The 16,218-nt window shown below is 50.4% G+C and overlaps 1 protein-coding gene across 1 annotated transcript; it reads left to right on the top strand.

The window, feature by feature from the left end:
- Window positions 1-10,686: 10,686 nt before the first annotated feature.
- LOC140599935 (double homeobox protein 4-like protein 4) lies at window positions 10,687-15,285 on the top strand. The gene is made up of 4 exons (XM_072766432.1): window positions 10,687-10,867; window positions 11,646-11,751; window positions 12,316-12,470; window positions 13,823-15,285. The coding sequence occupies exons 3-4, from the start codon at window positions 12,420-12,422 to the stop codon at window positions 14,708-14,710; spliced, it is 939 nt and encodes a 312-aa protein (XP_072622533.1). The 5' UTR covers window positions 10,687-10,867; window positions 11,646-11,751; window positions 12,316-12,419; the 3' UTR covers window positions 14,711-15,285.
- Window positions 15,286-16,218: the final 933 nt, after the last annotated feature.

Below are 16,218 nucleotides of genomic sequence, written 5' to 3'. Positions count from 1 at the left end.
ATAAAAACCGTTCAACACCTCGACATTTAATAGTTAAGCTTGCAAATTCCAAAGATAAAGAGAAGATCCTTAAAGCAGCAAGAGACAAGAAATCCCTGACTTTTATGGGGAGGAGTATTAGGGTAACAGCAGACCTCTCCACAGAGACCTGGCAGGCCAGAAAGGGCTGGCAGGATATATTCAGGGTCCTAAATGAGAAGAACATGCAACCAAGAATACTTTATCCAGCAAGGCTCTCATTCAGAATGGAAGGAGAGATAAAGAGCTTCCAAGACAGGCAAGAACTGAAAGAATATGTGACCTCCAAACCAGCTCTGCAAGAAATTTTAAGGGGGACTCTTAAAATTTCCCTTTAAAGAGAAGTCCAGGGATCCCTGGGTGGCGCAGCGGTATAGCGCCTGCCTTTGGTCCAGGGCGCGATCCTGGAGACCCAGGATCGAATCCCACGTCGGGCTCCCAATGCATGGAGCCTGCTTCTCCCTCTGCCTATGTCTCTGCCCCTCTCTCTCTCTGTCTCTCTGTGACTATCATAAATTAAATAAATAAATAAATAAATAAATAAATAAATAAATAAATAAAAGTCCAGTGGAACAATCCACAAAAACAAGGACTGAATAGATATCATATCTTTCAATAGTAACTCTGAACGTGAACGAGCTTAATGACCCCATTAAAAGGTGCAGGGTTTCAGACTGGATAAAAAAGCAGGACCCATCTATTTGCTGTCTACAAGAGACTCATTTTAGACAGAAGAACACCTACAGCCTGAAAATAAAAGGTTGCATAACCATTTACCATTCAAATGGTCCTCAAAAGAAAGCAGGGGTAGCCATCCTTATCTCAGATAAACTAAAATTTACCCCGACGGCTGTAGTGAGAGATGAAGAGGGACATTATATCATACTTAAAAGATCTGTCCAACAAGAGGACTTAACAATCCTCAATATATATGCCCCGAATCTGGGAGCTGCCAAAAATATCAATCAAATAATAACCAAAGTGAAGAAATACTTAGATAATAATACACTTACACTTGGTGACTTCAATCTAGAGTTTTCTACACTCGATAGGTCTTCTAAGCACAACATCTCCAAAGAAACAAGAGCTTTAAATGATACACTGGACCAGATGGATTTCACAGATATCTACAGAACTTTACATCCAAACTCAACTGAATACACATTCTTCTCAAGTGCACATGGAACTTTCTCCAGAAGAGACCACATACTGGGTCAAAATCGGGTCTGAACCGATACCAAAAGATTGGGATCATCCCCTGCATATTCTCAGACCATAATGCCTTGAAATTAGAACTAATTCACAGCAAGAAATTTGGAAGGACCTCAAACACGTGGAGGTTAAGGACCATCTTGCTAAAAGATGAGAGGGTCAACCAGGAAATTAAGGAAGAATTAAAAAGATTCATGGCAACTAATGAGAATGAAGATACAACCGTTCAAAATCTTTGGGATGCAGCAAAAGCAGTCCTGAGGGGGAAATACATCACAATACAAGCAACCATTCAAAAACTGGAAAGAACTCAAATACAAAAGCTAACCTTACACCTAAAGGAGCCAGAGAAAGAACAGCAAATAGATCCTACACACAACAGAAGAGTAGAGTTAATTAAGATTTGAGCAGAACTCAACGAAATCGAGACCAAAAGAACTGTGGAATAGATCAACAAAACCAGGAGCTGGTTCTTTGAAAGAATTAATAAGATAGATAAACCATTAGCCAGCCTTATTAAAACGAAGAGAGAGAAGACTAGAATTAATAAAATCATGAATGAGAAAGGAGAGATCACTACCAACACCAAGGAAATACAAACGATTTTTAAAATATATTATGAACAGCTATACGCCAATAAATTAGGCAATCTAAAGGAAATGGACGCTTTCCTGGAAAGCGACAAACTACCAAAAGTGGAACAGGAAGAAATAGAAAACCTGAACAGGCCAATAACCAGGGAGGAAATTGAAGCAGTCATCAAAAACCTCCCAAGACACAAAAGTCCAGGGCCAGATGGCTTCCCAGGGGAATTTTATCAAACGTTTAAAGAAGAAACCATACCTATTCTACTAAAGCTGTTTGGAAAGATAGAAAGAGATGGGAGTACTTCCAAATTCATTCTATGAGGCCAGCATCACCTTAATTCCAAAACCAGACAAAAACCCCAGCAAAAAGGAGAATTACAGACCAATATCCCTGAAGAACATCGATGCAAAAATCCTCAACAAGATAGTAGCCAATAGGATCCAAGAGTACATTAAGAAAATTATTCACCATGACCAAGTAGGATTTATCCCTGGGACACAAGGCTGGTTCAACACTCGTAAAACAATCAATGTGATTCATCATATCAGCAAGAGAAAAACCAAGAGCCATATGATCCTCTCATTGGATGCAGAGAAAGCATTTGACAAAATACAGCATGCATTCCTGATCAAAACTCTTCAGAGTGTAGGGATAGAGGGAATATTCCTCAACATCTTAAAATCCATCTACAAAAAGCCCACAGCAAATATCATTCTCAATGGGGAAGCACTGGGAGCCTTACCCCTAAGATCAGGAACAAGACAGGGATGTCCACTCTCACCACTGCTATTCAACATAATACTGGAAGTCCTAGCCTCAGAAATCAGACAACAAAAAGACATTAAAGGCATTCAAATTGGCAAAGAAGAAGTCAAACTCTCTCTCTTCGCCAATGACATGATACTCTACATAGAAAACCCAAAAGACTCCACCCCAAGGTTGCTAGAACTCATACAGCAATTTGGTAGCGTGGCAGGATACAGAATCAATGCCCAGAAGTCAGTGGCATTTCTATACACTAACAATAAGATTGAAGAAAGAGAAATTAAGGAGTCAATCCCATTTACAATTGCACCCAAATGCATAAGATACCTAGGAATACACCTAACCAAAGAGGTAAAGGATCTATACCCTAAAAACTATGGAACACTTCTGAAAGAAATTGAGGAAGACACAAAGAGATGGAAAAATATTCCATGTTCATGGATTGGAAGAATTAATATTGTGAAAATGTCAATGTTACCCAGGGCAATTTACACATAATGCAATCCCTATCAAAATACCATGGACTTTCTTCAGAGAGTTAGAACAAATTATTTTAAGATTTGTGTGGAATCAAAAAAGACCCCGAATAGCGAAATGAACAAAGGGTAGTGGAAGGAGAGGTGGGCAGGGTTTGCAATAACTGGGTGATGGGCACTGAGGAGGACAGTTGATGGGTTGAGCACTGTGTGTTATACTAAATGTCCTTATATTGAAATTCAATGAAAACAAAAAACAAAATGTGAAGCAAAAATGACCATAACAGCAAACCCCCTAAAAAACAAGATCCTGGGTGTATTTTGGCCTGCTTTAAAAAAAATCTAGATCCCAAAATAAGAAAGAAACTTAAAGTGCAAGGAAAGTAATCAAAATAAGAAATATATAAAGTATATACATAACAAATAAAATTATCGCTTTATAAAAGAGAAAATAAAATATAATGAAGAAAGAACAAAATACAAAGGAAGCTAGATGCTACTTTCCCCGTAGAGCTGAGTTTTGCCAGCCTCTGTGACCAGCACTCTTGGTGGGATCCAGTGGTCTGTGTGGGTCTTCTGAAGGAGGGCCCGTGTCCTTGATTGTCAGGTGCAAACTTGCCTTAGTGGAGATGCACCTGCAGGGCTCAGAGGCTGGGCTCGGTGTAAGCACCTCTGGCCTCCACCACGTGGCACTTTGCTGCTCCCTGAGGACTCTCAGTGCTGATGGGAAAGATGAGTGTAAGGGCCCTGGGTTCCTTGTCCCTGGAGCTGAAGATCCCGCCCCCCAATCTACAGTGAGCCTTCACAGAAGAGCCATCAAGACCTCTTGTCTCTGCAGTTTGTGTCAGAACTCTGCGTTCACCCTGCCTGTGTCCAAACTTTTTTTTTTAATTCACCTAAGACGCAGGACTGAGTTTCAAAATTTAGGGGTGCCCCTGGTGGAGACCTGTGTTCTTCTGGCCTGGGAAGGATTATCCACTTCTCCAGTAGGTGTAGCATTAGGGGACAAGGGGCAGCCAGGAGGAATGTGTGCTGAAGGGACCCGACTGGCCAGGCGGAAGGCCCTTCATGGGCATCTGGTCATGGTGGGTGGGAACGCTTGTGTGTCAGGTGCGTGCTGGTGTCACCTGTATGTCGGCCCTGGGAGCCCCAGAGCTGAAGCTCAAGAGCACCTCATCTGCAGAGACTGAGGGAAGGCGTCTCCTGGAATCCCTAGGGGTGACCCCGTGCAGGGTATTGGGCGGCTCTCCAATGTCTGCCTCCTGCCTGGCTCCTACCTGTGGGGCTGGAGCTCAAGGACCTGGGAAGGCGGGGCACCCCCACTGAGGGCCGCAGACTTCCCTGTGGTCAGCGTCCTAAATGCAGAGCATTTCAGGAGCGGGTGCACCCCCAAAGTGAGCTCCAGGGGCCAAGTCCTTATTGGAGCTGATGGCGGAAAAGGCCCATGGGCATCGCTAGGTGCACCTTGCAGGGACTTTGTTCTTCCTACATTGCAGATGGTCGGTCACCAGGCAGTGCCTGCAGAGGACTAGCACCAGGACCGGGAGCAGCCCTCCAGCCCCTGGAGGATGTCTACCAGCCCCGTGGACCTGGTCCCTAGTTCTCAGGCTGGGCTGGAACCATAGGATCATTTGGAGAATTTCTACTTGGGTGGTCGGTGGGGTGAGGTGGTCCGTACCGATTCAAGGCACTTGGTCCCTGACTCCAAGGCCACAACCCACAGCCATCCTGCCAGCTCTACCTGGACACTTTCTCCTCCAGGCTCATTCCAAGCATGGCGGCTATGGTTTGTGCAGATGCCAGGGCCCCTGGAAAGCTCAGGCATAGGGATGGCTCAGGCCACCCAAGAGCAGGACAGGCTCCAGGGCTGATGTGTGGCCTTGAGACCCAGTGTGGCTGCAACCCCGGTCGTACCTCCCCAACGTGGGTGTAGATGTGTCATAGCTGAGGGTCCAGGGACCTCTCCCCAACAGTCTAAGATAGCAGTCCTCCCACATCAGCAAGTGGGCCATGCTTCCCTGGGGTTTCCCTAGACCTAGCTGAAGCCATATCTGTCCCGAGGCGACCCTGGCCAGACACCATGGATTCTGGCGTTGCAACCCATTCTGTTCCGGGGAGGGAACTGGACCTACCCACTGTGTCTATGGAAACTATTGGTGGAGGGAGTCTAGAATCCGCTCTACCTACAGCTAGGTCCACACATTCCCCACTCCATGGAGCCAGATGCACATAGGAAGGGACATCCTGAGGTGGTTGGGTGGCCTAGTTGCTTGGGTGTTAGCCTGGACTCAGGTCATGTTCCCAGGGTCCAGGAAGGAGCCTCATGTGGGGCTCTCTGTTCAGCGGGAGCCTGCTTCTCCCTCTTGCCCCTGCCTGTGCTTACAGAACTAGAAATAATCTGGATTAATTATAAAATACATATATTTTTAAAATATATACATTTTAAATACAGATAGTACAGTGTGAAAAATATAAACCAGAAGATTCAAGACACAATGGTGAGCAAAATGGATGTATGAATAGCTTTATCAATCTGTTAAAAATGTTCAAATTTACGGTTTTAAAACCACTTGGATCTAAATATTAATCAAAGATACTATAGAAAGAGAAGATCAACATTAAAATAACCTTTGGGTTCTTGTGTTTCTTGGGCTAGAAGAGAGCTCTCGATTAATTTTAGATCTGAGTAACCAATTTGAAGAAAAGGGAAACGGATGTGTGTAAATTCCAAACTAATACAGAGGCAAAAGTAAGATGACTCCTAACTCTGGGAAAAGAACTAGGGGTGGTGGAAGGGGAGGAGGGTGGGGGGTGCTGGTGACAGGGTGACGGGCAATGAGGGGGGCAGATCTGTCCATATAAACTTGGCAGGCCAGAAAGTTCTGGAAGGAAATATTCAATGTACTGAATGGGAAAAGTATGCAGCCACACACTTTCGTTATACAACAAGGCTGTCAGTCATTCAGGATAGAAGGAGAGATTAAGAATTTCCCAGAGAGACGACAAATAAAGGAGTTCATGACCACTAAACCAGTCCGGCAAGAAATTTTTAAGGGGGACTCTTTTAGTGGGGTGGGGGGGAATGCCAAAAGCAACAAAGACTAGAAAGGACCAGAGAACATCACCAGAAACACCAACACTACTGGTCACCCCAAGGCACTCAATTCATGTTTCAATAATCTCTCAGAATGTACATGGACTAAAGGCCCCAATTAAAAGATCTAAGGTACCAGAGTGGATTAAAACACAAGATCCGGAATGTCTGGGTGGTTCAGAGATTGAGTGTCTGCCTTCAGATTAGTTTGGAATTCTTTGTGTGCGGCCTGCTTCTCCCTCTGCCTATATCTCTGCCTCTCTCTGTCTCTGTCTCTCTCTCTCTTGCTCTCTCTCTCTCTCTCTCGGTCTCTGGCTCTCCCCCTCTCTCTCATGAATACATAAATAAAATCTTTAAAAAAAAAAAAACCAATCCATCGATATGATGTCTACATACCCTAACTTTAGACCTAAGAAAATGGAGGTCCAGGACAGGATGGTTTCCCAGGGCATCTACTGGACATTTAAAGAAGAATTAATACCTATTCTTCTCAAACATTTCCAAAACATAGAAATTGAAGGAATACATCCAAACTTGTTCTATGAGGCCAGCATTACGTCGGTCCAAACCAGAAAAAAAAGAAAAAAAAAAAAACACGAAAAAGGAGAATGACAGACCAATACTCCCAAAGAAACATGGATGCGAAAATTCTCAGTAAAATACTAGCAAATCAAATTCAGCAGTATATTAAAAGAATTATTCACCACAATCTGGTGGGATTTATTCGTGGGTTGCGAGGCTGGTTCAATTTTCACAATTCAATAAACATGATACGCCATATTAATAAAAGAAGGGATAAGAACCGTATGATCTGTCAATAGATGCAGAAAAAAACATTTGACAAAATACAGCATTTTTTCTTGAAAACAAAAAACTCTCAGCAAGGTAGGGATAGAAGGGACATACCTCAGCATCATAAAGGCCATATACCAAATATCCACAACAATATCATGCTCAGGGGGCAAAAACATTATCCTGTAAATAGAAAACCAAAAGACATCACCAAGAAAATTGCGAGAAGTAAAAAAAACTGCAAGAAATGAACACGAATTTGGAATACTTGCAGGATATGAAATTAATGTGGAGAAATGTGTTGCATTTCTATGCAACAATAATTTCTATGCGGCTTCACAGGAGCTGCCGGGAGCCGCCTGGGAGGCGCCTGGGTGTCATTGGAAAGAGAAATTGAGGATTCAATCTCCTTCACAATAACACCAAAAGCAATAAGATACATAAGATTCAGCCTAACCAAAGAGGTGAATGCCCTGTGCTGTGAAAACTATAAAATATTGATGAAAGAAATTGAAGATGACAGACACAAAATGCAAAAACATTACATGTTCAAGGACTGGAAGAACAAATATTGCAAATAAGGTTATACTACTCAAAGCAATCTGCACATTCAATGCAATTGCTATCAACATAGCAACAGCATTTTTCACAGAGCCGGAACAAATAGCCCTAAAATTTTTATGGAACCACAAAAGACTGAAAATAGCCAAAGATACGTAGAAAGAGAAAATCAAGGCTGGGGGCACCACAAATTCAGACTTCAAGTTATATTACAGTTTTCTAGTGATCCAAAGAGTATAGTGCGGGCACAAGAAGAAGACACCTAGATCAATAGAAGAGAATGGAAAACCCGAAACAAGATACAAACCTGTAACTCTGGGCTGAATTAATACTTGACAAAGCAGGAAAGAATATCCAATGGTTAAATGACAGTCTCTTCAGCAAATGATGTTGGGAATACTAGACAGCCACATGCAGGAGAATGGGATTGGAACACTTTCCCACACCATGGATAAAAAAAATAAATTCAAAAGGGATTGAAGACCTAAATGTGAGACCTGAAACCATAAAAGGAAGAAAAGATAGGCAGTGACATCTTTGACTTGGCCATAGGATCTTCTTTCTAGATATGCCCCTGAGACAAGGGAAACAGAAGCAAAAATAAACTGTTGGGACTTCATCAAGACAAAAAGCTCTGCACAGTGAAGGAAACAACCAAAGCTAAGAGGCAACTTACAGAATGAGAAAAGATATTTCTAAAAGACAGATCCAATAAAGGTTTAGTATCCAAAATGTAAAGCTCCACATTCAAAACCTGAATTATCCAACTGAACATGGGCAGAAGACACGAATGGACATTTTCTCTAACATGACATTCAGATGGCCACCAGACACATGGAAAGACACTCAATGTCACCCATCATCAGGGAAACGCAAAATCAAAACCACAATGAGATATCACCTGACACTTGCCATAATGGCTAAAAGAAACAGCACAGGAGACAACAGCTATTGGTGAGGATGGGGAGAAAGGAGAACCCTCCTACACTACTGGTGGGAAAGCAAACAGATGCAGCCACGATACAAAAATAGTATGGAGGTTCCTCAGGTTAAAAATAGAACTACCCCAAGACCAGAAATGCACAACTACGTATTTACGCGAAGGATACAAAAGTACACATTCGAAGGGGGATATGATTTTCTTCATGAGCTTTGCAGGTGATTGGACCCGTCTTCCCGGGTCTCCCAGGTCACTAAGCCACGCTCTCCTTGGACACTCATGTCCCTGCGGACATGCCCAGCAGAGGGCGGTCAAGAGCGAGGGGAAGCCGCTGGAGCCGGTCTGAGCACAACAGGAGGAGCTCTGACGGAGCCCGCATTCTTCTCCCCGGGGTAGGCCTGAATCCGTACGAGGCTGCGGAGGGCATTGCCTCCGTGGCCCAAGGACGTGGTAACACACGCACTTGCCCCGAATGGTCCACGTCCACGGGTGCTCTGCGTTCTTTCCTTCAAGGTTGTTGCTCATTCGTGCCCACAGGCTAACCATCGAGGTGCCACCCATCCGCACACGGAGGACGATGGCTGGCGCCCAAGGTCCCGCTCATAGGCCTCCTATCTAAGGGGTCTGATTTCCGTCTCCTGCCTGGCTGGCCAGTGCGGCTTCACAGGAGCTGCCGGGGAGCCGCCGGGGAGCCGCCTGGGAGGCGCCTGGGTGTCATTGGAAACTGCTTCCCCAGATTCCGAGGCTGCCTCCAGACCAAACTGAGAGGCTGACCAGTCCAGATTGGCGGGCCCAGGGTTCAAAACCCACGGGGACCTCAAAGTACATGTTTGTTAAAAAAATACATCCATATATATATATATGAATGTATGTATATAATTTGGAGAAATATATACATATGTATCTCGAAATTACAAAGTCATTGCTACAAATACACCTAAAAAGGAAAAGTGGAACACTCCCAATGAAAAATGACCAAAGTGAAAAGAAATAAACCACACAAGTTTAACTGGAACAAGTAAAAAATAAAGGAAAAAAATTAAAACGGCTTTCCAGGGAGGCGAAGCAGGAGGCTGGTGCCGGGCGGCCAAGGCGGCCAGAGTTCCACAACCTCGGGCCGGAATCCTGAGCGATTGTACGAGGGCCACGAAGGGGTCCGGGCAGAGACACGGTGCACAGGGCCTCCAGGGCGCGTCTCTGTGTCAGAGCTGAGATCCCGAGCGGCCTGAGGGTGCCGGGAAGGCGCCCGTCAGCCCAAGGGCAGGGGGCGGACCCATCCGACGCAAGCCAAGCTCCAACTCTTGCTTCGGGTGGTCCCGAGGCCCCCGTCCCGGAAGACCTCCCTGGTCCCCCCGAGGTCCGCCCCACGGAGGGCAGGGCCACCCAGGAAGCTGTGGGAAGGCCGAGGGGTGGGCCATCCTGGGGCGGGGCCACCCAGGCCGTGGGAAGTCCCGCGCTGCCGCATCCTGCCCAGTCGACCTGCGGGCGCCTGAGAGCGAGCTCCTCCTGCAGCATATGGCTTCCAGCGGCACCCCCGGCGGTGAGTGGCCATCGCGGGGATGCCCCAGGGGCTCTGACGACTTTCCAGGCTTAAGCACAAGAGAAGTCACCACCCGGATCGCTGGGACGCCCGTGGGAGGGCGGGGCTCCCCTGGGGTCTGGGCAAAGGGGCTGGAGAGAGGCTTGCATAGGGCTGCCGGCGGAGGGAACCCTGGACTGGGCCGAGATTCCCAGCAGGAGTCCCGCTTCTGTAAGGCTGCCAGCTGGATCTCGGGGCGCAGAAATTGGGTCAAGGTGGATCACTTCTTAGACGAGTTGACCACTGTAGAACTTTCACCTCGAGGGACCCACGGTGGGCATGGGTTTTCGCATGTTCCCTTGAGGTTTCCTGGTGGACATATGGTCCTCTTTGGTTTTCCCGACGGGCTTTCCACCCCGCCCCACCACCTCTTCAAACCCGACGCCCACCGGAACCCCCACCCAGGGTCTTCTCCATACCTTGGCCTGGAATCACATACCTAGCTCAAGGCTGCCCTTTCCCTAGATCCTTGACAATCACCCATTCCCAAGGGCAGATGCGGAACGGCCTGCCGTTGTCCAGTGGAACAACCCCCTCAGGCTTAGGTGGGTCCATGAGTGGCAAAGGGATGGGTGCCCCTGGATGGGGACGTTTTCGACATCCCAGACACAGAGGCTCTGAGAGCACATCGCCGGTCGATGCTCCTCTGAAAGCCTTCCTCCCGTCGCTGCTCTCTTCCCCACACAGGCCCACTCCCACGAGCACCCCGACGAAGGAGGCTCGTGTTGACGGCAAGCCAGAAGGGGGCCCTGCAGGCATTCTTCCAGGAGAACCCTTACCCCGGCATCACTGCCAGAGAACACCTGGCCCGAGAGCTGGCCATCTCCGAGTCTAGAATCCAGGTAGGCAGCCCCAGTGCTTTTCTCATGGACTCTGGGGGAGGAAGAATGCACACACATGGGGCTAGGTGATTGCCCGTCCTTCTGCGTGGTCAGCTGGGGAGCTCAGAACCTATGGCCTGGGCTGTGCGGGCCCTAGGAGACCTTGCCCTTGGAGGTCCTTCCAAGACCTTCACTCAAGGGACGAGGGAACACTGGGGCCCAAGGCCTGAGGCCTGACGACAGGTCCATGCCCATGGGCTGAGTGTCCCCAGAGATCCTGTGTCCTGACCAATCACTTTCCCACATGAAACACTGTGAGTCCTCCTACAGGGGTGGGGAAGAGACACATAGAGACGCACGTATGCCTATCCATGACGGCACACCTGTCTTTTCCCTCCAGTGGAGAGGAAGCCTAGCCTGCGCACGGGTCCATTGGTGAGGAGAATGACACCCGTTTCCAGTGTCTTCTTGGTCAGTCAAAGTGTCCTCAGCTCCCTACAGGGGACTTCAGCAGGAGCTCCATCCTCTGCCCATGCGGATGACCAAAGAAGAAATGACTCTTGTCCCCATGCCATCTGTTGTAGGTTTCCCTACAGTTCCCGTTCCTCAGGTTAGACCAACGCCTACTTCCTCGTACACCAGAGGGCCATGCAAATAGCACGTGCCACTGGAGGCACCAAGCCAGCTCTGGCTTTCCCTGGGTTGTTGGTTGGTCTTGGGGCCTCGTGTCCCTGCCACATGTGTGGGGTTTCCTGCCCTCCCGCGTTACCTGAACGTTGCTTCTTCTTTTGCCCCTTAGGTCTGGGTCCAAAACCAGAGAACGAGACAGCTAAGGCAGAGCCGCCGACTGGACTCCAGAATTCCCCAAGGAGAAGGGCCACCGAATGGAAAGGGACAGCCTCCAGGTGACTCCCCGGCACCCAAGAAGGGTCCCCTCCTGAGCCACTCCTTGACACAGGGAGTGTGACCTGTGTGCTGACCTGGCTGTGGCAGAAGCCTCAGGAAGGACCCCAAGCTCTGCTCTCAGGCTCTAGCCACCCTTGTGACCCCAGATGGCGACACCCCGCCTGCCATTCCTGGGCAGGCAGCAGGCGGGCTGTTTCTGGGTCAGGAAGTATCTGCATCTTCCTGTCCTGAACCTGCTAGCCAGGACACAGGCCTCTTCTTCCATCAGCTCACCATTGTTATTCAAAGGCTGGCTCTGGGACTCACTCCAGGCTCTGTCTCCTTGGCCTCAGGGAAGGAGAGCCTATGAAGACAGAGAACATGGAGAAAAGCTCTCTCTCTCTCTCTCTCTCTCTCTCTCTCTCTCTCTATCTCACACACACACACACACACACACACACGCAGTCATATGAATTCAGACACCGTCACACACCATCACACACACCCTGACACCCACTTCTGTCTCCACACTGGCTGTGCTATTGGCGTCCGAGCCCTCCTCTCCAACCTTGTTCTCTCTTTAGGACGTGTCCCGAAGGAAGGCAGGAGAAAACGGACATCCATTTCTGCATCCCAAACCAGTATCCTCCTTCAAGCCTTTGAGGAGGAGCGGTTTCCTGGCATTGGTATGAGGGAAAGCCTGGCCAGAAAAACAGGCATTCCAGAAGCCAGAATTCAGGTGAGTTTTTACAGAGTGTCACGGGCGTTGTTCCCTGTGGAAGGGAAGGTATCCCTTCCATGGTGCTGGAGAGACGTGGGCTCCTGGGGAGGGGCTACCCGCGGGGTGTGTGGCAGAGACACCAAGGGCAGAGTGTTGACCAAGCCTGGAAGAACCCGTCCAAAGGAAGAATTTCCAAACTCAATGTTGGTTAGCACACATGCTTGTAGAAATGGTGACCGGACCAAAGTGGGAATATGTCCAAGTTGGCCCCTCTCGAGAGAAGCCATAGTCTCAGCGGCTTCAAACTCAGCCCAATTATCCATGGAGTATGCCCCCAAGATGCCATTAGTGTGCGTGGGCTTGCCGTCCTTTGTGTGGAGACCGGTGTGATGCTGCCCTGGGCCTCAGGACCATGGGGCTAAAACGGATCCTGCCCAGGAGCCACACCTTGTGTGGATAACCTAATCAGCCGGGATTACAGGCCCTAATCCAGGTGAGGGAGAGGATTCAGGGAGCCCAGCTGTGTGCGGCTCTTCTGCCTTAGTTCTGCACACAGCGCTTTACGGGATGGGAGGTGTGAGGCAGCTTCAGGGAGATATAGGCAGATTCTCTGAAAGACTCTTGGTTGGTGCAAGAGCGTGAGGAGGCTGCTTCAGGGGGCACGCCTTGGCTTTCCTCTGACGCGTCTTTTCCAGGATCAGAAGGGAAACTCCAGGAGCTCACCTGAGCTCCTCTTTTCCTCCAGCCAGGACGGGAGGGAGGGCCGATGCAAACGTAGCTGTTCTGGATGTGGAAGACTGGCTGCCCACGCCTTTCGCTCGGCCCATCACAGATGTGCCTGCAGTCCGACCACGTAGCCATGAGTCCAAGGCTCTGAGGCAGAGGATGTGGTTTTCCACACGTTCACACCCAAGAGTAGATGGGGGCAGAGGTGTTGAGGGCAGCCGGGAGCAGACCTCAGGACGTGGACTATCCTGGGTAAAGTGGGGCAGGCCGTCGGATGAGTCTCGGTCCCAGGACTCAGGGCACGGCTGATCCCCAGGCCGCAATTGGCAAAGAAGGCGAGGGCAGGGCAGGGAGCGAAGAGCGGCAGAAGCACTTGCCAGGCAAAGTGACACAGGCCCAGTATGCTCCCGGCTAGGTAGCCAAGGTTGCCCAGGGCATGCACATGGTTTTCGAGGGCCCATGGAAAGGTAGGGACAGCCGTGGCCTGAGGTTCAGCCCCAACCATTCACTGCGTCTTTCCTGGAGAGAGCACAGGGTGGGGTGGGTGTGTGCGGTGGGTGAGGTGGGACAGGGCAGGTCACGGGTAAGCCGACTTGGCATCCCGTCCTCCTTCTGATGGCCACAACCCCTATTGTCTGTCCCAGGTTTGGTTTCAGAACAGAAGAGCTCGGCACCCAGGGCAGAGCCCAAGTGGGCCCGAGAATGCTTTGGCGGCAAACCACAAACCCAGTCCTCGCGGGACGGTCCCATTGGACCAAAGCCACCTGTGGAGGGTCCCCAGGAGCTCTCCAAATCTGGCTCCCTTTGATCCTTTGGCAAGCATGCAGACGCAGGCTGCAGGGACACCTCCTGTCTCCTCCGTGGATGTTGTCCCTCCAGTTTCCTGTGGGGGCTTTGGGCGCCTGATTCCGGGGGCCAGCCTGGTCCCACCCACCTTAGGTGGGCAAGGAGGAAACGCTGCTGCTCCCAGAGACCTGGGGAGCCGATCCTGCCCAGGACTGACTCGAGGAGGGGGCCTCTCACCAGGTCACGCTGACCTTGGCCTCCCCTCCCCTGGGAGATGCCAGCAGCCGAAAGAGCACCCCAGCAAGGCGCCCCTGCTCTTACAAGTTGGCCCGCGGCCTCCACCTGCTGATCCCCCTCAACACTGGGGTCATGCAGGTCCCTCGGGCACCGATCAGGCCATGCCGAGGAGGGGCCAAAGTTCCCAGGCAGTCATGGGCACAGCAGGGTCCCAGGATGGGACAGGGCAGCAGCCCGCCCCCGGGGAGAGCCCCGCTTGGTGGCAACAGCCTCCCCCTCCTGCAGGGCCATGTGTCCCGCTGCCCCCACAACACCAGCTGTGTACGGACACCTCCAGTTTCCTGCAAGAGCTTCTCTCAGCCGATGAGATGGAAGAAGATGTACACCCCTTGTGGGTGGGGCCTCTGCGGGAGGAAGAACCTCCAGGACCCCTGGAAGCACCCCTCAGCGAGGACGATTATCACGCTCTGCTGGAAATGCTACAGGACTCCTTGTGGCCTCAGGCCTAGGATCAGGGAGGCCCTGTCCTCCCCACGCCCAACCCATTCATTCAGGCATCCAGGGGAACATGGGGCCCTAGCGTGACTCAGAGGAGGGGGAACCCACAGTTCAGCCAGGGGCCCGATGGAGCCTGAGGCCAGGAGGAGCAGCCATCATGCTCCAGGTCTGGACTGTGTTGCCCAGGGACACGGATGCATCTAGGCTGTCAGGGTGGGAATGGCCTAAGGGGCAAAGCCTGGGGTCTCCCCCGTCAGCCTCCTGTCCCAGGCTACGGCGGGAATGTCCTGGGGCCTTGGCCTGGCATCTTGCCAGAGCACTGCCAACGGTCAGCAAGTGGCAGCCAGAGGGGTGGCCACAGGCACTCGGGGCGGTCAGTGTGAGACGGTCCCACGGGGGTGCGTTCCAGAACCTCAGCCGTGTGTGTGCCTTTGTGCATGTGCATGTGTTTTCCTTCTGTGGGACCCATCAGCAGGCCCCTGGACCCTCAAGGATCCCTGGCTATTCAGGAAGCAGCAGACGTTAGCGGTCAGCCTGTCACAGGTCTTCCCTCAGCCGGGTCACCCCTCTTCCCTGCCAAGAGTCACTTGAGGAAACCTCATCCTGGCTGTTCAAGCTCCATGGGATGACCCATGGCTACAATAAACATCTCTCTGCCTCCCCTGAGCCATTTCGTGGTGTCATTTGTCCCCTGGGCCTTCGGTCTCCCTTCATTCCTGCCTGTCTTGCAACATTCGCAATGCTTCCCGTGCTTGTGCCCGAAACGGGCTGTGGAGACACCAAGACGCCCACCTGCAGCTCCCAACTTGGCACAGACACACGCACAGGCCTCACTCACCCTCCCCACACACAGCCACCACACTGGATGGAGGCGCTGCTTGTGTGAGCACTCCTCCAAGGGGTCGACGGGGACGCCCAGGGACACACACTCCACGCACGCAATCTTGCCATGGTGGTGTCAGCTGAGGCCTGATTCACCCCTAACCCCGATCCTCTTGGGCGGGCAGTGAATCTCCCCACTCCTCCCTCATGGTCGCCTCCTCCCTCTAGCCTTGTCTCCCTCTATTTCTCTAAATCTCTCTCTCTTTCTCTCCTCTGTCTCTCACTCTGTCTCTCTGTCTCTCTCTGTCTCTCTGTCTATCTCTGTCTCCTGACCCCTCTACCTCATTTTCTCTCACAGGTAGACACACACAGAGGTCACACTGTCACGGGAGCTTCCTTTGCAACTTATTGTCTGGTCATTGAACCTCAGGAAAGGAATGTCGGTGGAAAATTTGGAAGAATAGGGGAGTGGGGGTGGGGTCGGTCCCTTCGGGTTTACTATGCCCCTGACATGGCCCTCACGCCTTGGAGATGAGAGCTGACATCCTCGTCTGAGGCCTCCGGATCCAACACGTAAGTTTCAGCGTTTGCGAGGAAGCGGAGTTCTGAGAGGTGGCCCTTATACCCCAACCTCTCTGCCTCCCCTAGTCACCTCTGTGCACACATACGTGTCCACCATTATCTGTATCTGCATTTC

This window comes from Vulpes vulpes, chromosome 8 (genome assembly GCF_048418805.1).
Source record: "Vulpes vulpes isolate BD-2025 chromosome 8, VulVul3, whole genome shotgun sequence".
Classification (NCBI taxonomy): Eukaryota; Metazoa; Chordata; class Mammalia; order Carnivora; family Canidae; genus Vulpes; species Vulpes vulpes.
Note: the sequence above shows the minus strand (reverse complement) of the source record. Positions and strands in the feature narration are given on the sequence as shown.

What these genes read in the sequence shown, in the direction of transcription:
- LOC140599935 (XM_072766432.1), top strand. Translation starts at nt 12,420, where the DNA reads ATGAGGGAAAGCCTGGCCAGAAAAACAGGCATTCCAGAAGCCAGAATT. An exon ending in TTCCAGAAGCCAGAATTCAG is followed by an intron (nt 12,471 to 13,822) that starts GTGAGTTTTTAC and finishes TGTCTGTCCCAG; the next exon opens with GTTTGGTTTCAGAACAGAAG.